The sequence below is a fragment of the Rhyacophila brunnea genome, unplaced genomic scaffold, assembly GCF_057557595.1.
Source record: "Rhyacophila brunnea isolate RB1 unplaced genomic scaffold, BYU_Rbru_1.0 scaffold_6, whole genome shotgun sequence".
NCBI lineage: Eukaryota > Metazoa > Arthropoda > Insecta > Trichoptera > Rhyacophilidae > Rhyacophila > Rhyacophila brunnea.
The window spans coordinates 47012094-47037444 of record NW_028233276.1 but is presented as its reverse complement, the minus strand read 5'-3'; the positions used below and the strand labels follow the sequence as shown (position 1 = coordinate 47037444).

Here is a 25351-nt window from a genome sequence, read left to right as displayed (position 1 = left end):
GCGAGTATCATCAGCGTTCAAATTTTTATCCACGTTTTGTATAATCGCAAGAAAAAAATACACACAGCAGTGGCGTTCCCTCTCCGTTAGTAGGGGGCGGCTTTGGGCTGTGGAGCAGAGCAGGGGCGGCGCGTGACCGGAATTTATTTCGTCTCTCCTCTTTTTCGCTGCGGCGGCCATTTTGCGTCTGTGTGACGTCGCGAGAGGATATCCTCGTGAGAAATGATATTCGCGAAAATAGCAAACGAGGTCTGACCACGTGGACGGTCCGCATTTCGAATATTATCTTTGATACACACAATATTGTTATAAAGTATTTTATAAAGATTTTTTTTAATTGAAGAAGATACAACATGAAAAGGTTATGTGAATGTAGGTATGTTTAATTTTCGTTAGGTACTAAATTCGTTCTACAATTACCATTTTGACGTTTCTTAACAGATTTTTTTATACGAGAAATGAATGTTAGCCACTTGCTCAACCGATCAAGTTTATGCTTTGGGACCTGGGTCAAAAAATACGATTAACAATATCTGGCTTTGAGTCCCAAGCATCGAACCCGAGACCCACGATTTCATTAGACACGTTATTACTCGTCCATCATCGACGTTTTAATAATATGTAGGTAAGTATTGGTAGCACAACCAGAGTTGAGGCGACCAGACTACTCACACAGACGCATTGTTTACAAACAGGATGTTTCAAATATTTAAATCGACTTTTAAAAAAGGAGATTCTTTGTTATTTTAAATTTATTAAAATCATTTTACGCTTACGTGGTGTTCGGATCTATCAATTTACGTAATGTAATGATTTTTATAATAAAAATAGGTTTAGAACAATCAGAAGTGATGTTAGAATTATTATTAGTAAACTTTTAGTTTATTGCGAAGAATTCTATAAATGCCACTACAGCGACTTCCTGTTATCGACGAGATCTTATTGTCTGACAGTACTGTCTGTTTATGTATGTCGCTAGTACCAGTTTCCAAGAAAACTATTATTGAAAAAAAATAACATATGTTAAAAAAATGATCTTGTCACAATATTGTACAGATTCTGTCATCGTGGTCGATACCCTGTCGCCATGCAGCGATGCTACGAAAATTATCAATGCGCTGAAGGTATAAAATAAGGAAGCACGGTTTGTGGCAAAGGACTGAAGGTAATGGCGCGATCGTGTGCTTGCCATATTCTTCCACAGTAAAGCGTTATAGCACGAAATAAGATTTAAAAAAAACACTAATTAATTAATTAATTAAAAATCAAAGTTAAAATAGTTAAACGTAAGCCAATCAATAATCTAAGAGGTATAAAAAAACATAGTCATTGATAGGGAATGTTAATATGATCACCATTCTAGTGGAAAATGTAACACAATTTAAGATTGCGTTTTTTCATAGTAGGTATAAGTAAAAATACGATTTTGGTAAATATTTTGTTCGCAAAGAAAATGAAGATGATTATGAAAAAAAAAGTTAAATATGCATTGACGTATAATTGTGGAAATATTTAGGAAATGAATTAATAATAATAATGACCATAATAAATCGAGTCTTTAATATATTATTATAATTTTATAAAAAAAATAACTCATATGATTATAATGAATCTACCTAGAAAACCTGAATGAACCTACATAAACACTTTATTTATATTATTTTTATTTATTTCCTAAGAAAATGCATATTGTAATAATTTCTTAATACGGCGTAGGTTGTATTAAAATAATATAAAAAAAAATTTCAAGTGCCTAATGGGGAATTAAGATACTTATGTTTTAATAGGTATTTTAAAGATTATATAATACTATGTTTATGTAGTGTGTAGTAACCATCGATGCTTTGCACAAGTATACAAATAGGTATCTAGGTAAATATTCTCATAATGTTTAAACTGATAATCCGGTTAAGCTGAATAGCAGATAGGGCGCCTTAAACTTTCTTGTGCTTTTCTTAAAGGTGTTCTCAGCTTAAGGAAAGCTTTATCATAAAAGCTTAACCTCGCTAATGTTCATGTTTGCATGCAAAGTCGCGTCGCGAGCTGCATGCTTTTCGTTTTACAAAACAACGAAAGCTCTTTGTGTCTACCTATCATAAAAATACGACTAAACCTGAGAATGTTATTAAATTAGACGAACGAAGAAAATGTAAATAATATTAATAATATACTACAAGGTTACATTATTTTGCAATATATTTAAAAAAAAATGTTTTCAACATTATGGCGTCTAGGATATCTATTTCCAAAAACTGATAAACCACCTTACTAAAAAATGTTTAAAACTTAGTGATTTATAGAAATTAGTAAATTAAAATGATATAAATTATAAATTTATATAGCAATATATATTTCTAAATTGTAGGCGTTTCTCCAGATGACTGTTGGACATCATTCTGGATAATACAATGACTTATGTACACTTAAAACAAAAAAAAATACAAACGGAAAGTTTGAAAAATAAAACAGCAACCTACTACAATATAATATAATATAATATTAGCACATTACCTATAAGTATATAAGATTACAGTATTATCTAATTGACCTGTGTTTGGTAGTTTACGGACTGTAAATGGAAGGGTGTGAAACAGGGAACTCAGAAATAATGAGAATTGAAATACCTAACGCCCCTAACGGGTAAGGTAACCAATATCGAGTAAAGAAGAATTAGGGATAAACTTAAACACGTGTCAAGAATACGTCATACGTCGAATACTGACAACTGCTCTCGGTTTATGCTTCATTTAATAATGGTGTATTACACACACTATTGCACGTGTTTAATGCGTGTTTTATTTTCGTAGGACACTCACACATTAAAACCCTGCATCAAAATGTAGCGTAATAAATATAGCCTATCGGAATTCTATTTATTATCTGTTCTGTGGTGTGAAAGGAAGACATTTTACCCAAAAGTTGACGCAATATTTTTTTAGTTTTGGATATTTTTTATTTGCGTGCCCAATTTGATTCAACAAGTGGAACAAATTTTAGATCTTTAAATACAAAATACATACGTACCTATTGTATTTGTTTTTCCTGAAACATTTTTAGATATACGTATATAGTTACTTGACAATATTATTCTCTCTGTTTCTTAAAAGATTGGACTGATATCATTGACGACGTTTATTTGTGCAGACCTCGCAGAGATTATCTAGAATTATAATGTTAGAATAAGCTTGTACACAATGCGCACACGTACGTCAATCAGTTTGGGAAACTATCATAACCCCTGATGAAAACCTATTAGAATGTGGGAACAGATACAATGCGATTTCATAATAAAACAGTTGGCCGACAGTTCAGTCGCATGTAGGGATTCCAATCCCGGGATCCCGAGCTATTTTCGATACCTATGAATCCAGGGATTGATAAACATAATCCCAAAACTTTCGGGATTGATTTTTTTTATCAATTTTTATAGAAAATAAAATAAAAACGAAAATATAACAGAAAAAATACTTTAAATAACAAATAACTACATTAGAAATAAACTGAGTTTGAATGAAGTTTTGATTTATATTTATACCCATGTGTAAGTTGCCGATTCATTTTATTTGTTCACATAAATTAATAAAAATGAGAAAGATTGGAAAAAAACAATGCTTCGCACTATCAAAAAAGTACTTCCACCATGATCTCACACGTTTTACGGCAGTTTCATATTTGACTCACTAATTAGATTTATGAAGCGGAAAGGCCATAAGTACACCATGATTTGCTATACTATTTTAAATCTCGCTAACCCATTCATTAAGTCTTTACTATCAGAAACAGCAATCTCATATTAAATTAACATTATTATTTATATTAAAATATTATTTACTCCATTAAACTTATGTATTTCCAAGATTGAACGTGTACAATATTAACAATAAATGTCTTGAATAGTATAAATTATACTAGATTTATTTTTGACCGATTTTATCAATGTTATTTGTAAATATATTAACAATGGAAAAAATGCCGATTCCGGGACCAGTCCCGGGATCCCGGGATTGTCAAATTGTAATCCCGAAATCCCGGGATCAGAATTTTGGCTCGGGATTGGATTCCCTAGTCGCATGAGACAATTATCGCCAACTCAAAACGGGGAAGTCGTACCACGTCAACAGTAGGTTCATCATAGTGCAATAATTATAATGACATAACGGGTAGAGCGAGTAAGTATCAATAATTTTAAGTCTATGGTATGAGAAAATGTCGTTTGTTGCAGTAAATCAGTGAGCAACGTTACTCGTAAGTTGGAGACGCGAGTCACGTTCACGTATAAAGAAATACGCGTAGACTGCGCTTAACGTAGTTATTCTTATGACGATAACAATTAACTATTAATTGAGTTAGCATTTACTTGGTAGAATTCCATTTTACAAGAAATGAAAATATAATTAATATTAAATTCTACAGGGTTTTAAAAAGGTTTGTCGATAGCTATTTAGGTTGTAACACCATTAACAAGACTATTCAGATAGGCCGTTTGCCTCTGTTTAAATACTATACGTAACAATGTTTGATATCAAATTCGCATAGCATCAGTAATAACATAACGCCAGAATGTTTGCATATATGTAAAAAAGGTCTGAAATTAAATTTACTCGAACAGTTGGAAATTAATCGCGAATTATCCAAACGTAATCACATAATTAATGAAAATTTGGTAATGCATTCGTCGCCACTAATCAATATAATTTAAGCACATGATTAACACAAGTATACTAATAATATTTTAATTGATTAATAATGTCAATAAATAACCAAAGCACTCGAACACTGTACTTTCGATATATTTTGTAAATTTTGATATCCATTAAAAACCCACTTAGGGTTTTCAAAGTATTAATAATATTACAATTATTAATAATCAGTATACAAAGTCATAATATTGTTTGAGCGAATAATACAATGTATTCTGTCTCTATCTAAACAAAAGCAAACGGCCTAGCTGAATAGTCTTGATAATGGTGTTACAACTTACAACCGAAATAGCTATCGACAAACCTTTTTAAAAACCTGTAGAATTTGATATTAATTATATTGTCATTTCTTATAACAATTAACGTCTTAATTTGATAAAATAAGGCGTTATTGTTTAAGTATTAACGTACAAAAAATGTAAATGATTAAAAATCATTGATTTATGGAAATGAATACAAGGTTTTGAATGATTTTCTTTTTGTGCTAAAATTTCATTTATATTTTTATTTTTCTTTCTAGTTTTTAGACATGGTTTGTGAATAAAAATAATAAACGTCATAATAAATATTAAATATTTATAGTGGCTTTCCACATTTATAAAACACCAATGCCAGCATTATTATGAATCGGTGACATCTTCAACACATTATTTGTATAAATTTGTTTGGTACTTACTAATGTCCCTAGAGTCTAAACTCTCTTGTATTTTTTTTTTATTAAATTGTAATTAATGTCTGCACTACTGTATTTCCGCCTGTATTATGTTATTATTGAATTTTATTACGACTGTAAATTGGTATTTTATTCATTTATATAATTGTAATATGTACATATTAATTATATACTATAACATTGTAATATTTCATTAAAATATTAATGTATTATATCTACTATATCCCCTTTTACTATTTTTATTAGTTGTCCGTAATATCCCATTCATTAAAAATTTGCAAATTTTCATTTAATTATATGCCGTATTGTAAATAAATAAATATGTAACTAAACAAATGCTCGGTTGGAATACTTAAATGGAATGGACGCTACCTAGAGATGCGAAAGGTTCTAGGGTAAAGAAGAAAGTTTTCAATCGATATTGCACACAACATACACGCTTTTGAGGTTTTAATTATAGAGGAAAGGAATGATTGTAGTGTATTTCACAATTGTAACTAATTATAAATATCTGGAGATTTTATTTTGGATGATGATATCAAATCTAATGATATTTTTTTATGCAATGAAAAGAAGTGGCTATAGATGAGATAAGGTATTTTAATTCATTTTTGTATTGCAAATGATTCCATTAAATTGCATATAAATATCACCTGAGTTGATATCACCAATAAATGAGTTTGAATAAATAGAAATCAGTTTAAAATGACGACAATTTTCAACTTCATATCAAATGTGTGTTAACCAAATGCAATTTCAGTGATGATAAAACTATTGTTAACCCCTGTTAAAGCGCATTAGTTTAAAATGCGTTTAAATTAAAGGAACATATTGGTTAAATAAAAATCTGGATTAGTGGTGGATTAGTATAGTGGTATCAAAGAAATTCAAATTTACAGAATTAGTATTATTTGTTCAACTTTCATAAAAATAACGACATAAGTTATTACAATTTAAAAAATCTTACCTGTGATAATCCTAAGTAAATTGAAACAGTTTCTGAAATGTAGAGAAATCTTCCATCTGCAGCTACCGAGAGAGCGAATCCATCCAATGACTGAAAAAAAGTAAGAATATTGTTATTATACCTAATAATTTGAGCAGAATTTACTTATTAGAATATTACACATAAGTATTGCATTTATATAATATAGATAAAATTAACTATATTGATAATTAAATTAAATTGACTGGTAGAAAATACCACACAATATTTAACACGACATGCCTACATTTTCTATTTCAGAATTTATTAACGTTAATATCAACAGTGCTACATATAGTTAACTATTTTAATTATCCAAGCTCGAGAAGTAGTTTGCGTTAATCTCAAGTTCTGATTGTGTCGATGAAATGATTTTGCGAGTAAGTACGCTTTACATATTTAGGAACATCATCAATAAAGCAACTGATCAATGGTTGAATAAAAAAGATTAACGCAATATCATTCAAGTTGGAAAAATACCGCTGGAAAAGCTTTAATTGTTTAATTGGCTTACTCCATAATAAAAGAACGTGTAAGAAAATCATCTTCAGTCGAAGGAAAACACGATATTAATTGAACATAATGCACAGGGTGCGATACCCAAGAGAAGAAGGTTCGATTCCTGCCGGGTGTCTTACTTTTTTCGAAAAAGTTTTTTTTCTATTGGATATATTTTCTCACGAGTGTTTTCAGAATTATATATGTTCAATAATTAGAATGGTACATTCTTACATCTTGTGAATTATTCGTTGAATAAAAGAAATATAAGCTAATAAGCATATTATTTATTTTATTTAAAACATATACGATATTAATTTAACTGCATATTATGCCTTACATTTACAAAGGTCCGTATGATTTTTCATCGCACTAATAATTGACTGTAGTTTTTTGGCTAGGCTAAAGTTTCCGACCATGTCCGATCCTAATAGGATCATATGGGCCTCCACAGAGTAGAGGTTTGCATTAACAGAATTTGTTTTTTACAAGAAAATGGATGTCAGCTACTTGCTCAACCTATTAGGTCCATACCCTGACTCACACACAAATTGAAAAACAATATGTATACTTGCCAGACCCAGGATTCGAACATATTTAAGATTATCATAGTTTTCTTGTCAGGCCCGGTTACCGTGCGTATAACAAAATGCCAAATTATTACTATAGATACTATAATATTATCTGATAATTAGGATGCCACCAATATAATATGTAGCTTCTATCTACAGCATTTTTCGACGATTATAACTCGAAATTGTAGTGGAAACACTAGTGATGTGCCTAGAAAAAATGCCACCCACAGGCAGACTTTGAACGCTTTTACCTTTCATTATATGCAAAATTCTTAAGTTAGGTTAGGTGATTGATTCATTGCAATAAAAATAGGTAGGTACGTGAAAGTCTGAGGCACTGACAAGCTTAGATACCTCCTTGTAATTTTTCGTATCTATAAAAGCGTTCGTATCGTCCGTTTAATAAAAAAACCACCGCTAGTTTCAAAAGTTGTAATGATAGTACCTACCTAAGTATTCATTCCTTGATTTACCGCCCCTAAGCAACATACGGGCTACCTTATCTCACGGGATGTCACCGAGAACTACATTGGCTGGAAGAAATATGAGTCCAAATATAATAAAAATGCATATTCACAAAAAAGTAAATTCTAGGCTCATTAATACGTGCTATTAAATCAGAGCAGAAGACAATTAATCTCTTTTGTATTTTTTATAACAAAAACTTATGCAACACGATTATTGCAATATTTTGAAAAATAAAAAAATACACTCACAGATTGCGACGAAGAAAAATATATTTGAAAAATATTCGCGTATATAATTTAAAAAAAAATGACGAAACACCATGTCAGAAAAAGAAATCGGAAATTTTGTAAGTGAAATCTGACACTATTATAATAGAAATAATCGCCCATATGTCTAATGGCGGATTTCCAAACATGGTTGGGTTGGTACCTATGATTTTTTGCCCCATATTATTTAGTACAGCATTAGGTAAAAAAAATAACACCATTCGTATTATTATTCAAATGCTCGCCGATACGTGATAATGTAGTTTGATAGCCGTTCCGTAATGGAAAAAATTCAATGCTCTAATATATTGTCACCTTGGAACAGTAGAAACCTGTGCCGTGAAAAAATAAATTGACGTTTTCATCATACCTGACCATTCCATTGTTATTATGTTCCCTTCAAACTTTGTTTACATGCGTATTACTATTTATTTACGCAAATATTATTCTGAGAAAATTTCGACAACATCTCTTTGTGCGAGAATATAAGAAGGTACCTACCAAAGATACTGAAAAGCTCATTATGATTATATAGACCATTGGCTCACTGATTAAATTAGCTACATTTCTTAAGTTGTGATCAAATTGAGATGCATGTAACGTCACTGTCACACTGTCACGGCGAAAAATTTAGTCTATGTTAACGTCATTTTGCAGAATATTTTGAACGATCACCGCCTTTCTAAATTAAATTATAGAGAGTCCCAACTCTAATGTATTAGAATTTTTATTTATTATTAATTATTATTCATGCTAATTTCAATTAATTTTAACAGTTTCTACGTGTGCGTACAAATTACTTGCAATATTATATTCATAGATAATATTTTGAACAGAACCCAACTTGCAGATCATAGATAATAGAAACTTTTATAGAAAATACATAGTGCCAACCACTGAAAACAAAAAATGTGATTTTGACATGATTCAAAAAAGATAAAAACGTTCAAAACGTCATGCAGGTGTCGATGCAGTGCGATTCAATGTGAGGTAACCTCATTGTTATTTTGGTGATTTCGACAGATTTTGCCAACTGACAATGTTCGTTCAAAGTTTCAAAATGTACTACGGGATGGGACCATCAGTCTGATAACATTTTAAACACCAAGAAAAACGACATTACACACTTTTTTCCCGTAGCAGGGCTTACTCTGACGTCACGTGATAGTCCGCGACATGCAACATAATATATTTCGCGGTTTTGTGACTTCTCATTGCTGGTTCATTTGTAGAGGATTTTACAATACTGCTATGACACCTCAGCAGCACGGCTACCAAATTTAAACACAACATAGTTAACCATACTTTCTACTAAATTGCTAAAAATAATTACCACTAACTTCATATTTAAAACAATAAATTTCAGCAATACGTGCCGGGCAGTTTTTAATGAATGTAGTCATTCAAATCAATATTTACTGCGACGCTTAGAAAAAATATTTAATTCAGCCGTAAAAATTCTATCTTACTCTAATGCACATTCCGGAAATATAAGCTTGTCGAACGCTTTCTCTCGCACACCTTATGGTTTGTTTTTGTTCAGGTCTTCCATGATACTTATTTTTCAATTTTCAGGGCGCATAAAAAGACAATAATTCATCCCGATGAGGCGATAAGCGGCCAGTAGATAATATTACAATTCAGCATTATTATTTAGTTGAAAAAGCCTATATATTTTGTATATAACCTATAACCATTTATACTGCACTCTAGTAAAAATCAAAATACATAATATGTATATGTATTGCTTTGATAATTGTGTTGTATATGGTATGATATTTTTTCCATCAGAAACAATTTTATTATTCCAACCATGTCCGATCCTAATAAGATCATATGGGTCTTCACAGAGTGGATGTTTGTATTAACAGATTTTGTTTGTACGAGAAATGCATGTCAGCTACTTGCTCAACCTATGAGGTTCATACTAGGGATTGCAATACCGGTATTAAAAATCCAAAATACCGGAATTTTACGGTATTGAGAAAGCACACTCGTTTATGTTTTTGAAAATAAAATTATAAGTTATGTGCTGCTAAAATGCAAATAATATATTGGGTGAATCCAACAGAGGTGAAAAAATAATGAAACAAATTTCATCAAATCTATTTATATACTTAAGTAATTGTCGCGATTAATTATTTCGAAATAGAAAACATCCATGACAAAAATGTTCAATTATTCAATAATAATTATTGATGACTGTACAAGCGTTGAATTTAAGAAGCTTTTCCTGCAGATGGACTTATTTGCACTTAAACTTTTGAGGGCTTTAGTTAAAATTATCAATATATTCAAATTATTTGTAAAAAATCACTAGTTCTACAATTATGATCAATACATATTTTTAAATGTGAACGTAGTAAATGTAGTTATTGTATGTAGGTTTTTTCTATAAAATAATATTTTAAAAAGATTTTAATAGCTATATTTATTGATAAGCACCTACTTGTGTTTTTTTTATGTTTAAGAAATACCGCTATTAATACCGTTATTCAATAATAAATACCGAAAAACCGGTATTGACATATTCATTCGGTGTTGCAATCCCTAGTTCATACTCTGTCTCATACACAAATTGAAAAACAATATGTGTACTTGTTGGACCCAGGATTCGAACCTGGGACCCACAATGCTATAGACGGACGCTAAAGCCGACGCTGCCATCGTGGGTGTAAACCAATTACACCTCAAATAATAGGAATAAGACTGATTTTTTATTTGATTAGTGACGTATAAAAGTAATATCATATTATGTATAAGTAATGGTTAACATGGTGATGTATAACTAACAATATTACATACAGTAGTATATAAGTGTCACTTCGTTTATTAGGTACCATGTTAAATTAATGATCGCACTTGATTTTTCGGTAAATTATCGTCTAGTAACAACTCTTTCCCACTGGTATCCAGAACATGAGTCCAGAGTTCAAGAAGTTCAGCGTATGATGAAAGACAATCGATTCTAGTCTATCAATCACTATCAGAAGACGACCATTCTAGCTTCAACTCTACTGCTGCTACATAAATCATACGTAACGTGAATTGACCGGATGCAACTCGCTGTGGACTTTAAAAATCCAACATATAGAGTATTTTTCACTAGATTTTGCTCTTACCCCGCCTACTAGCACTGTTCCGCGTGCATTCTTCGTGCCTAGACAATCCGTGCTTTGATTATCGCAATGAATTATTACCAGTGGAATATTCAACTACAAATAATTAAGACTTGTCACATGCAATGGTTTCATCGCTTAGTATATAATTATGTATGTATACGAGTTTCCATGTAAAAATATATTTTGAACACGGTTGTATACATTCATACTTACTCATATTTTTAGAACACTTATATAAAAAATAAATAAACAATCTGTCATAAATGACTCATCAAATTATGTGTCGTAATAATTATATTCAAAATGTCCTCAGTGAATAGTATTTTTGTCAACAATACAATAAATGCGTATTTTTTAATATCCCGTTGCGCGGAAAATAAGAATGGTGAGTACAGTTAGCGCACTCATCCGTGACGGACCTCTGTTGGCCGTGAAAAAAAAAACTATTTCGGTGCAATATTTATATTTCAACCAGAGACATAAAAATCTGAGCTTTAAAGTTAACTCTGCCTACTAAACAATTTAATAATTGATTATAATATACACATTAATATTTATCTTTGCACTTTCAATTACCTGGCTATTACAATTAATTAATATTATTTTATAAAGCATTCTGATGATAAAAATCTCAAATAAATAAATTAATCTGTTGCCCATATAGGTAGTGTGTTTTATTACCTACTGGTTTTCCGGCTATTTGATATACCCTCACTATATATTTACACCATCCCATTCGCACAGTCGAAGGTATTGGAAAGACCGTAGCGTTCTTAATAGTAGATAATATTTATATACATATATATTCTTTTAGCACTACATCAGCGCATTTATTCTATATACAAGACTGCTATCGGCCGCTATCGGCAGCTATCGACGGTAGTTTTCGTATTTTTGTATCGAAATATTAGCACCTATTGTAACAATTACAATAAGTTAGGTGTAATTGTTACAGTAAGTGCTATGTTTTTACAGCACCTCTCTTGACTGTGCTAAATTTTAGAGCGAGATAGATAGTTTTGACTGACTATGGTCTAGACGGCTTACTTATTGTAACAATTATAATACATCGATACAAACATACAAAAAACTTCCCTCAATAGCTGCCAATAGCTGTTTTGTGTATAGAATATGTGCGCAGGTCTAGATGAAAGGCTTTATGACAGTAATTTAGTTTAATAGTAATGTATTTCGTAATAGAAGTGAAACAATTATTACAAACATCCAGGCTTTGAGATAATTACAAAAATATCTTGTGTCCTCACCGGGATCGAACCCAGAGCTCCCAAATGAAAAGCCAGCGCTTTATGCACTGCACCATGAGAGCTTTCATATTACAACACTCATGCTACTCCTGAAAAGGCTTTCTAAATTATCGTTTTCTCTTCTAACTGTGTGATCAAAGAACTGCACTTGGACACATATTTTAGAGAATCGGTTCAGAGAAACATCCATACTCTTTTACAAAATATGAACATTGACGCATCTGCCTAGTTAAATATATCTTGTGTTAAGTATTCATGAAACAATATCCATTTTAATATAATAAAAGAAAGAGGATAGTTGGGGACACAGCCACTGTCAAAAAAGATGACATAATTTTCCTTTATGCCAATACTGGTGGAGATGGATGGGAGAGGACCAAGATAGCTGCTGAAAAACTGTAGACGAAACCAAAGCTCAAAGTGACCTGATGCTAGATTGAAAATATCAATAAAATGTTTGCAAACACATTTAAATACAGTGTTGTACATTTTTTTTAAAATAAAAGACAAGCAATAATAATTACTGCTAATATATTTTTTATAAACAAAATTAATACTTATTCAAATTTTCTATTTTAGATTTTGCAACAAGTCGATTTGTATTTTTTAGATAATGGTGATACCAAATCGGTGTCAACATCGTTCCATTTCAATGTTGCACCAAAGTGAAGTATAAACCGCAAAATTAATTTAATTTTGCAAAATTATCAATGCGTAATGCAATAATAGGCAGGTTCCTGTATCAAAGGTATTTTGTCATTATTTTTCATTATTTTAATTATTTTATTATTTAATTATTTTAAATACGTACTTATTCATAATTTCTAATACCCATCTTAGTTTAGTTTTGGAATTATAATTTGAATAAATAACTAAATTTGTATTCAAACAGATTACTCTTGCTAAGGGCCGTAGTACAGTGTGAAGATTGAAAATGAAGAGTTTTTGGTATATTTGCGAGCTTAGCCAAGATAATCTGTATGTAGACTTTGTAGGAAAAAATATATGTCATTATGACACTTCGTCTTTTCTCATCTTAGAAATTAACAGTATTTAATGACCAAATAAAATAAAATATTAATACCATAAAAGAGTATTATAAAGATCATCGTGTTAGTATATAGAAAAAAGTCATAATATTTGGTTATAGCCAGGAAACTCAGAAATAATGGGAACTGAAACACCTAACGGGTAAGGAGAATCAAGCAACCAGTCTCGAGTAAGGAAGAATACGGGATAAATTTAAACACGTGCCAAGAATGCGTCATACATCGAATACTGACAACTGCTCTCGGTTTATGCATTGAAGCTCATTTAATATTGGTGTTTTACGCACACTATTGCACGTCTATAATGCGTGTTTCATTTTTATAGAACACTCACACATTCAAAACCCTGCTTCAAAATTTACTGTATTGGTATATAGCTTATCGGAAATCTATTTATTATCTGTTATGTGGTTATAGCTTTTTACTGAATAACTATTTTGTCGATACACGCATTATATTTTCATTTTACATCAAATTTAGCAGATTATAGTCAAATATATTCGGTAAATTATTCGGTGAAGTTTGTAATTTACTCATAGTTTTGGAGAAATTACAATATTTTACGTTCCGTATTTACCTTGATATATTATGACAGTTTTGTATATATCATCTGAAGGTCCATTCTTTCCAATTAAAAATAAATAAATATGAAAATTAAACTATGTATTTCTATGAGCAAAAACAAGGTATCATAATGACATAAGTATACGTTTTCTACTCTGCTAAGCTCGCAAAGATACCGTAAATTCTTCATATTTGACCTTCATATAGCAATCCAGTCCATAAGTTGCTTTGTATTCTCATGCCTGTCATTCAAAATTATGAAAATCTACACACTATATTTTGTAATACTGTCACATAAACACTAGTTGCTTTTTTTCAAGTATGTATTAGACAATTAGTTTTTATCTCTTCTAAACATGAAAAGCATCATTGTAAGAATATTCTGCTGAATCATAAAAAATAATTTTATAACGGAAATGCAACTTCATGCATATTGGAAGCTTTGCAATCAATTTTGTCCGAATATTGCGTAAACTTTACAATAAATGATAATAATAACCAAGTCAATTGCAAAGCAGAAGTAGAAAACTAGTGGCTTTATGTTATTAATAGAAAAACTATCATCCAGTTATATTTTATTTATTATTGTTCCGTACCTACTTACTGTCCCACGACCATGTCCGATCCTATTAGGATCATATGGGCCTCCACAGAGTAGAGGTTTGTATTAACAGATTTTGTTTTTTACGAGAAATGGATGTCAGCCACTTGCTCAACCTATTAGGTCCATACCCTGACTTAAATACAAATTGAAAAACAATGTGTACTTGCCAGACCCAGGATTCAAACCTGGGACCCACGGCGTGATAGTCCAATGCTTAAGCCGCGCGGCCACCGTGGGTGTAACTTACTATAGTATCACCATAAATATTTTTGTAGATGTGTATTAGCGCTTGAACAATAAATGGTTGTTTTAACAAGATTCACAAAATATATTATTGAAACCTTCTTCTATAGAGTTTAAATATAGTGAAAATGAAGCAATAAAACCCCCTGTCTATTAATTTTCATAAAAAACTGTTTTAGAATAATTTGTGGTTTATATAGCATTGAAAAGGGCACTTATCATTATAGCGCCTGTACACGTGTATCTACTGGCACCAACAGTAAATTCAACTATCGCTATAATAAGTGTTTACACGTAAAAGTGCTGACTGTTTCGCCAATCTCATTTTTCAAGCGTAATGAGACGGGTTGTTGTCATGGTGCTTATTTGACTAGTTATGGAAAATCGTAAACATCAATATGCTTTGCGCGGTGTAGTTCGTAGTATTTTTTCCAGCGGGTTCGCTACTGTCGTTCTACTACGCAGGCGCAGATTTGGCAAAAATTCCAACTGTCGCGTGAAAATTTAGAAGCATATAGGTATTAAATAAAAAGAGGGACAAGGCATCGGCTTTCTCATACAACTGAATGAAGCAGGCCTACAATGGCTAACAACTTACAAGAAATAGCGACGCGATAAAAAAAATGCAGGGCATCACGGAGGATTTACTTGGTCATTATGACATACCCATATAATTAATAATGTCAACGTTAATTTTGCCGCAAATTGATTACCAGCTTGCCTTACCATACTTTTTTATATAACCTGCCTGCTTCCCCATACTTTCATAATATAACCTGCCGCCCCTAGTTTAGAAGCCTCTGAACTTGTTTGATCAATGCATGCAATATTGCAACTTGCACGATAATACGTGTTAAAACGTGTATTTTCTTGTTATGGCCGCGATAATACGTACTGTCGGCAGTAAATCCATGCACGTGTAAACGGGGTTTTACGCATGAAGAGTAACACGCACGATTATTTGATGGTAAATAGTCAATGTTTGTAAGTATATTATGTAGATATTAAATTAATTGACTATTTTATTAATTTTGAAGTTCTTTTAATACGGCCAAGTAATACGCCAAAGTTACCATTAAAATAAAATATAACTGTATTACTTTACCCATAGTCATTGCCTATTGGGTTTGAAATAACCATAATAATGCTTTATTTATTTTGACCCGGCTTTAAAAAAATACATATTATATATTTAGTCAAGAATGCTGTCTCATTGATGAAAAATGTAAGTACCTAGTGTCACGACCTCGGACTTCGGGTCTTATACCTAGAGTACCTTTTAGGGGTGTAGAGTGGCCTGAACACGCCCTTGGCCTCGTAGTCAAATAAACTGCACCGAGCCGCACCCTTGACCACCCAGAGGGACGTTTCTTTCCAGAAATAAGTCCCACGGCCCGTGTCTTTGAGGCTGAGGACACGGTTCGTGGAAGACCAGGCCTGAATAAATAAGAAAGCATGCGAGACGACGAATGAAATTGGGCTTTTGCCACTTAAACATGTCAGTAGAATGTGTAGGCAAAACGCCAATAGATTGTAATAACTTGTATTGTGAATGAAAGAGAGGAATGTTAGGCAGTGCTAGGAGAAGAAAAAGAGTATTACGTCATAACTAAATCGTAAGATATGTAAAATTAAGATATATAAAAAAATCCGCAGTACGGACACTACGTTGTAATAACGCGTAAGTGTGCCGTACAAAATAAATGTAAACAATTTAACAGCGTTGATTCCGAAATAGAAAATAATGTTAAAAGTCGGCCGGCAACATTGTCTTTGACCGTTGGAGATATGCAACGTCGCCCAAGAAAAAAACCGTTGGGGATGAATTTCAAGATGGCTTGAGGATGACGAAAATAGTAAGATGCGGGACACGTATTTCGTACTCGGTAACATAAACTATTAAAAAAAAATCGCGTGTCGATAGCATTTCGCGGCTATTGTATATTATAAGTAACCAGCTCGGGGATATAAAAATTTTGGAATCAATTGCGCTTATAAATTGTGTGTGATGAATAACCTATAATAATTCTTTAAAAAAAAGACATATTGTGTCCGTAAAACAAATTATAAAACTATATAATAATTATATGACATCGACGTAAATATACCCTGCCGTTATAAAATTAATTCCGGTGCGTTATTTTACCCAGCCCAAATCCTAAAAAAAAAAACCATACTAAGAAAAAAGTGATCGTTTACCAGTTACTAACAAAAAATTGTGATACCAGGGTTCGAATTGAACTTTGTCTGAGCTAGACCGGAACCCTGGAGTTATCACTAGGTACTGATATCTTAATTTTTGTTTTAATTTCTATAAACTATTCTCTTTCCTAATTCATTCCATGTTCATAGATATTGTCGTTCAATTAAGCAATTTTTATTTCGTAGTTATCGATATTTTTAATAATTCACGTAACTACTGTGGAATTTATATAATATAGAAGAAAACTATGATTGTAGATGTAAACCAAAGAATATTATTATTCGTTTATATTAGTATTACTAGATGGCAATATAAAATTAGATTATTTTTACAGACGTAAGTATGTTTTAATGATGAAGAAAATGATATCGCATTCATATCTTTTGAAGTATTTTATTTCGATTAAAAATACCAATAAAATTAATTAGAACAGTCATTTTATAAAAGACCATTTTAATTTACACTACCAGCAGCAGTGTATCGTCGGCAGAAGTTATGGCACCCATATCACCATATGAAGTTATTCAAATATATTGGTATCTATTACTCATTGTAATAATTTCCGCGAATATTGTGAAACGATAGATAGAAGTATGCTGTACAGTTTCTGATATCTGGTCATTCAGCACAACAAAGAGTCTGAGGAGACCCAATAAACGTGATCAAAGTGTAACAAAAGTTTAACAGAAAAAAATGCCATCAGGGTCAATGATAGAGCCTTAAAAAATGCATGTTTGATAGTGTTGACACACAGTGATACTGTCTTATACGAGAGGGCTATTCAAATAGTCTTATCTAGAAAAATGTAGTTGATCTTTTTTTTAGATTTTAAATCTCATAATAATTATCTACCTGTTTGATAGTTGAACGATTGATGAAAGCATTATTTATTTCGATTTTAATATTAAATATAATCTTAGAAAGTTGAAACTATTGTTACAATTCTATAGGTTTTTTTTAATTGCTAATCTCTATCATATCGTTAAATATATTAAAATTCAATGGTTTTTTAGTTTTCAAAGTTACATTTTTGTAAATTCTTCAAGTTACTTTCCACTACGCAGAGAGCCACAATTATCGATTTCAATTAGATTAGAGACTAGGTTAATTTAATGAAAATAAACCCCGAAACGCGGTCGGTAGACCACTAATACGTTAAATTTATACAGATTTGACAATTGCAATAAAGATTTTTTTACAAAACCTTCTATTTTAATATTAATATAATACTATCGACCGAAGGTACTTTATAGAATTTGAATTTAAGTTCTCATGGATTTAAGTTTTGTACTATTCCATTTGATTCGTTTTTAGCGACCCGGGTTTCGTCTTTTGGCATCTTCAGGCACTATGTGCACTCACCAAAAAGTAAATACACACTGACGAATACAATTAATTCTAAATATCCATTAGAACTTCTATTTTAACACAATTTAAAACTTACATGGGGGTCAGAGGTCTATTGGTATTGTACAATTGTACCTAACAAGCAAATTGATACAGTGCTTGTTTGCGAAGGTTACATATTATTATGTTGTGTTTTTTTTGCATTTTATCCTCCTTTCTGGTATTTATATATGTATATGTTATTTTACCAAACTAATTCCACTGCATAATAATTTATTTCTTGTCGTCTACTTCATCTACTTCAACTATACTTTCAAGCCATATAGTAAACATATTATCGGTATATAATATTTCATAGAAATTACTTAAATACATTTGAAAATGACAGGAAAAAAATGAAAACAGAACGACAACCACCATCACAAAATGACAAATTGACAGAAAGCTCCACTTTTACGACAATGTTTCGTTTCGTGCCAAACCCATCAAACATTACGCTTATAGAGAGGCATTGATAGAGTTTTAATCTATTACAGTGAATTCATATTATAAGCTTGGTGAATAGCAAAAAGCTTGCCAGAAAAAGCGGACAAGATTGTGATAGATAATTGTAATATTCAATTTGGTTAATTTAGATACATAGGTACTTGAACCAATTAAATTACTCGTTATATTATAATATTAAAAGTAACCATTTGAATACGCCTCATGTATATGACAACAATAAACAAACTTATTTCATGCTCAGGTGATTTGGCCACAAAAAGTCAGCCGTAGCAATAATAATGATACATATCCAATTTAATGGTCTCTGATCAGGTAAGTATCTCCAATATAATCATTATGTAACCAACGCGAGAAATTGCACCTAGCGTTCACCTGAGAGAGTAGTCCGGTATACCTACATCTTCATCGTGATAGGCAGGTGAAGATATTAGAAAAAAATATATAAACATTCTAAGGCAACTAATATAACATCGTTTCCATTGCAAAATTGTAAAAACAGTTTAAAAAATGTATGGCACTTGAATCAATTCGAAAAAGTTTGCCATAATTTCAATGAAAATGCAACTTTTCTTAATAATTGTGTTGTTTTACGTGTGTGTAGAGGCGATTTTTGCGGTTTTAATTATACAAAACTGTCAAAAACGTATATTATACAATACAGATATACAAATTTGCAATGGAAACAACGATAATATTATGCACATAATTTTGATTTCTGAGTTCTCGTGATAAAGACCGGCAATGGAAAGTTTGAATGAAATGTTAAATAGTGCCCTATTCAAATTCAAGATGTTAATTAGTATTTATTTAAAATCTCATTACCTGAGCACATGGAAAACTACTAGATGAGAACTATCGATTTCTAATAAATTCGTTGGAATATTTAAAAGGGGGCCTCGAAACATTTCAAAATAGTCATACAAATTTTGAATTAAACCAAAGTTTAAAAAATATGAGTATTTCTCAAAAATTTAGTACTTGTCTATAAAATATCACACACCTAAATAAAGTTCCTGCAACTGACATTAAAAGGTTCTAAATCACAGTCGGTTAAATAGTACATAAAAATAAACCACTGATATTATATAATATGTCATCAGTCATCACCATTGTTTCTAATAATGTTTATTTTTTTCTTACAAAAAGGGTTCTTGGAATGAGATACATTGACAGAACAGATAATAAATTGAATTAAAATAGGCTATATACTAATACAGTAAAGTGTGACGCAGGGTTTCGAATGTGTGAGTGTCCTACGAAAATGAACCACTCATTATAGACGTGCAATAGTGTGTGTAATACACCAATATTAAATGAGCGTCAGCAATTGTCAGTATTCGACATATGACGTATTTTTCACACGTGTTTAAATTTATCCCGTATTCTTCCTTACTCGAGATCAGTAGCCTGCTTCTCCTTACCCGTTAGATATTTCAGTTCCCATTATTTCTGAGTTCCCTGGATACGTTAGTATTTTTAGTAGGTACCTTTGTGGTTTGAATTTATGGTTTTAATTATATTTAGTCGTGAAAATCAGTGCGTGCCTTGAGCCTCCACGTCCTTTAACCCGCGACTGTGAACAGTGAGCAATGTGAGAGCTGCTTATTTACTGTTAATTCCTTAGTTATAAGATAATGATTGAAAAAAATCCTAACATATTATATAGTTTCTTGTTTCCATTAAAATTATACTAACACAAAATTGAGATTCAGCTCAGGTTATTATAAAATTTTGATTAAAAGATGACAAAATAATTTCTTTATTATTATTTTTTTTCTCTGCCGTCTTACGTTTTTATTTATGAATGAAACGACATAATGACTTTACAAATCTGTGAGTTGTATTATAAGAATTTTGAAAATATTCGCACCGAGGCACCCAGTAATTGTCTATGGATCATTTAACTGGGGCCTGAGATTTCAAAATCTTTATTACTATTAAATTTATCATTGGGCAAAAATGCACTTTTGCAAATCGTTTAACTGAGCATTGTGGTTAATTTATATTATTAAGATTTTTTATTTCACCAATGCGGAAAAGGGTAATATTAAATTATTATTTTTGAATAGTAAATCATGGACATTTGTGATTTTGAAAGGCTTATAATTATATCTGTGCGGAATTACTATGGTCGTTATGAATTCGACATGGGGAAAAAAGTGGAAGGCCGATCGAAAAAATTTATTATAATACATTGAGCATTGAAAAGTTAGAAAAAACATATCATGTTGATTGCATTGAAAATGCATTTTAATAAACGCAGCAGGGAATGGTTTGACTGAAATAGATTACTTTTGATTTCTAAAAATTGTTGAATTTAATTTATATATATATTTTTTAATGCTGACGATAAAACTTTGTTTATTAGACGAAACTCCGTTTATGTAAAGAAAACTACTTCGAATATAATTGTAATAAAAATATCACATTACTCTGAGGTTTGATAGTTTTGGCACGGAATCAGACATGTTAGTCGGATGGGCATAGTGACGTCCAATGGAGGTAAGCAGATTAAGCGTCGCTTGGGGGCGGCAGTTACTCGAAGAGGGGCAAATCGCGGGATATATAGAAATAGCTACTTAAACTTAGTAATAACCAGCTCACTGGTTGGAAACAAAGTGCATAAAATTAACATAAAACGTTTAACAGAACTCTAATTTTTTGTCAGGTACGCGATGTCTAGTTTACTTTCGTTGCCCTTCGACGTCCTTGGTGACCAGAAACGACACGTGCACGGATGATAAACAATACTGTATAAAAAATGGGATGGTATTTTGGCGCTGTCAAGGGGCGGCATTTTGTCTAAGGGCATCATTGGATGGGCGGCGAGCGAGAGAAATTTAATGTAAGTACAGTCGCTATTTGCAACTGTAACATTATCCTAGCATAATTTATGCGCACGAGAACAAAAATAACGTCTGCATATATGTATGTTTACATGTCTCCACTTTACACTATACCTACACTACGGTATATTTGCACATTGACAATGTTTATCCTAATAATTGTATTACTCACTACTTAAGAGACGGTTTCTCTGACATTACACCACATTATCTGTAAACAATTCAATAAACCTTTAAATATCTACTACTCACGCATAACCAGCTTTGCATTTATTGAATATCCTTGATAATGTCTATACTGCAGATGAAAAACGTGTCAAAATAATACATTTTTTCATGTTTTGTAAATAAACAATAGGTAGGTAAGAGAATCTTAAGTGTATAATATTAATAACTAGTTATTATCACCAAGTTAACGCTGAATTCATTGAATATAGGCATTAATTATTGAGGAAGTGAGGATTAAAATAATCAAAATGCATAGGTACCTAATCAATTAAAAATACTGAAAATATTAAATTTATACATATTTTTAATATCCTATCAATTTGATCTAGTTATTAAATGATACATTTTTCTTATGACTAGTGTTTTAGTATCTGATGGGGTATTATACATTCGAAATAGATACGTTCTTGTATTATCCAATTCAAAGAATGTACTACAATACTAGTAATAGCATATTTATAACTTCATTTACAAATCAGTTACACGGTTCAATCCTTCTTTAAGTATAAAAAGTGATTATATGAATAGTATCCCTAAGTATTTTTTTAAATATATATTACACTTAAACCCCTTTTATTCTTGGTTCCTCAATTTACCGTTGTTTTTTTAATATATAAAAAGGATTACAATTCATAAACACGGTTAAACAACTTTTATACCACATAATGATATTTTTCTGGTATCTAAGTTATATATTATCTTAAATGTTAATTGATTAAGTATTGAACCAAAAAATGCTAAGTTGCAGTTCGATAGGTATCGTCTATATGTTGTTAATGTTATTATTTTCGCTCGCTTTTCCAGACGACGACGCTCTATTTTTCGACGCCGGAAAGTTTTATTCTGGTCACGATCCAGCGGCCATTCTTCATTATCCCTCCTGCCTAGCTATATATTATATACCTAACTACATGTATACCTAATATATACCTTATTCGGTAGACACTGGGTAGGTGAAATGAAACATGTAAGTTTCAAACGACAGACAATTTTATATAGAAAAAAATCTGCAAGTTTTTCTTTGATAACATTTGAAAAACCATGACGTTCTCTTATATTATAATTTAAATAGTATGAATGGAAAATCAAATTATTATTATATTTGGATTTTTAGATAAGCTAAAAAGCCAAAACAAGTTATAGCTAACATGAAATACAGAAAATGTACACACTTTTGTCATATTTTCATCAATGGGCATCAGCGTAATAGACAATAAGAAAGTCACTATCGCAGTAAAAAGTTGATTATTAAAAGCGTTTGTGATCTTATATCAATAACCCAGAATAAAGAAGTGCACTGCAAGTTTGTCGTTAATCTTCGATAAAATAAGAAGATATTTATTTTAGGATATATATAAAACTACTTACTTGTAATATATGTGTTCCTTGATGTTGTTCAAAAAGTTCCAGAGCTAATCCAGCTGCGGATCTCCTATTTTGAGCTCCAGCTGTAAATAATAAAAAATAATCAAATTAATAATCTACTACAAAAACATAGTTCATTTAAAATATTTTAAAATAATAGATTATATATAACTAACTAAAAACTAAAACATGGCAACCTATTTATGAGGTGACTAAAATCCGTATTGGATTGAACCACTATGTATTTTTTTTTTAAATTAATTGGTGCTATTTTAAAAAAATAGTATTAGATTGTCTATTATAACTTAATTTAATTTTAACATAATAATGAAAGTATTACCGAGAGAAATAAACACGTATATTTGTCTCGATTTTAAAACTAAAATATAATAAAATGTTTTGAAACAATGAAATTGTAATTTATTACTATTTATTGATTGCATCTCTGTGTTAGTAGTAGATATATTTGAAGTATCGTGTTGTATTCTAGTTTAACGAAAATTAAATTACTACCTATGTGTTGTTACATTTAATTATGTTTGATTCAAGAATAGGTACATACTATTATATACATACACAAGCTTTACCAATGTTACATTATTCGTTGATATTAAATCGATTACATTTTAGTTAAAGCACTTGCCCGTTGAATAAATGCTGTCATACAGGGGAACCCCGCTGGATAGACGAACTGACTAAAAATTCCCTATAAATCAACCTGCCGCGCACCACACTCGGTATTAATCAAGCGAATCAAGAGGGCCTACGTTTGGTTGTGAAGCGTCAGTAGTTGTTTACGCCTGGGAATGTCTCAGGAGCAGATGCCCAAGACTGAGGTCACCACACACTCGACTACGCTTTGACTGAGTTTAATGAAACTCAATTTAATAAAAAGCACCCATCAGAGCGAGAGGAGCATGGAGAATTAACAAAAATAAATAATTCAAATTGATTTTCATATTATATGTAAAAACAAAGCTAAAACAGTACGGACATACAAGAATTAATTGATCGTGTTCACAATAAGAAGCCATATTTTTTTAACAGCATTATAGTTGACCATTGTGGCGATCAGATTAGACGGGCCGATGGGTCCAACAGCTGGTTGTATCGACTTGAGCATTTTTGCATTTCGGAGCGCATAGGGCATAGACGAACTCGTAAAGTTCGGTGGATTTACGTAGCAGCGCAGAACTAGTGGAATGAACTAGGGGAGGCCTTCATACAGTAGTAAATTGGCCTCAGCTGATGATGATATTTATATTTACGGTACGAGTCAGTTATGGGGAAAACAGGCGGGAACCGCGCTAATTGTCATAGTCGATTTTGGCAAAATTCATGAATTTCAAGAATGAAAGCCTAACCTAACCTAACCTAACTTAACCTAGCCTAAACTAACCCAGCCTAACAAAAAATAATCCAGTATACCGGTTATTTTCAAAACGTGTTTGCCGCTGGCTTCCCCATAACCGACTTGTACCTTTAATAGTTATATTGGTCCTGATTTGACTGCGATATCACGATGCAATCTTTGTTGATATAATATGAAAAAATATGTCATGCAAGAATATCTCGCTACATAAATCTGATGCTGATACATTCATGCAAGTAACACGAGACGAAAACAAAGATGTCAACCAAACTCCGGGTTCTTAGATCTTAAGTATTTTTCGAAAGGGAAGGCAGATATCTCTTTGAGCTGGCAAAAGACCGCCACGAGAGTCGGCAAGGCGGTCTGATAAACTTCGGATTCGCTACAACTTACAAAGGGATATCGTAATCTGTGGATCGTGATTCGCATGTGATCCATCGCGGGACACTGGCCATACAAGACTTCACAGAT

General features: G+C 31.6%; 1 protein-coding gene across 1 annotated transcript in view; it reads right to left on the bottom strand.

The window, feature by feature from the left end:
- Nucleotides 1-25351, bottom strand: part of trh (PAS domain-containing protein trachealess) — a 637328-nt gene that overhangs the window by 93692 nt on the left and 518285 nt on the right. The window contains exons 7-8 of the mRNA XM_085957070.1: nucleotides 23512-23591; nucleotides 6341-6430 (exon numbers count right to left, since the gene is read on the bottom strand). Coding sequence (XP_085813196.1) covers nucleotides 6341-6430; nucleotides 23512-23591 — 170 coding nt within the window. The remainder of the gene's footprint in view (nucleotides 1-6340; nucleotides 6431-23511; nucleotides 23592-25351) is intronic.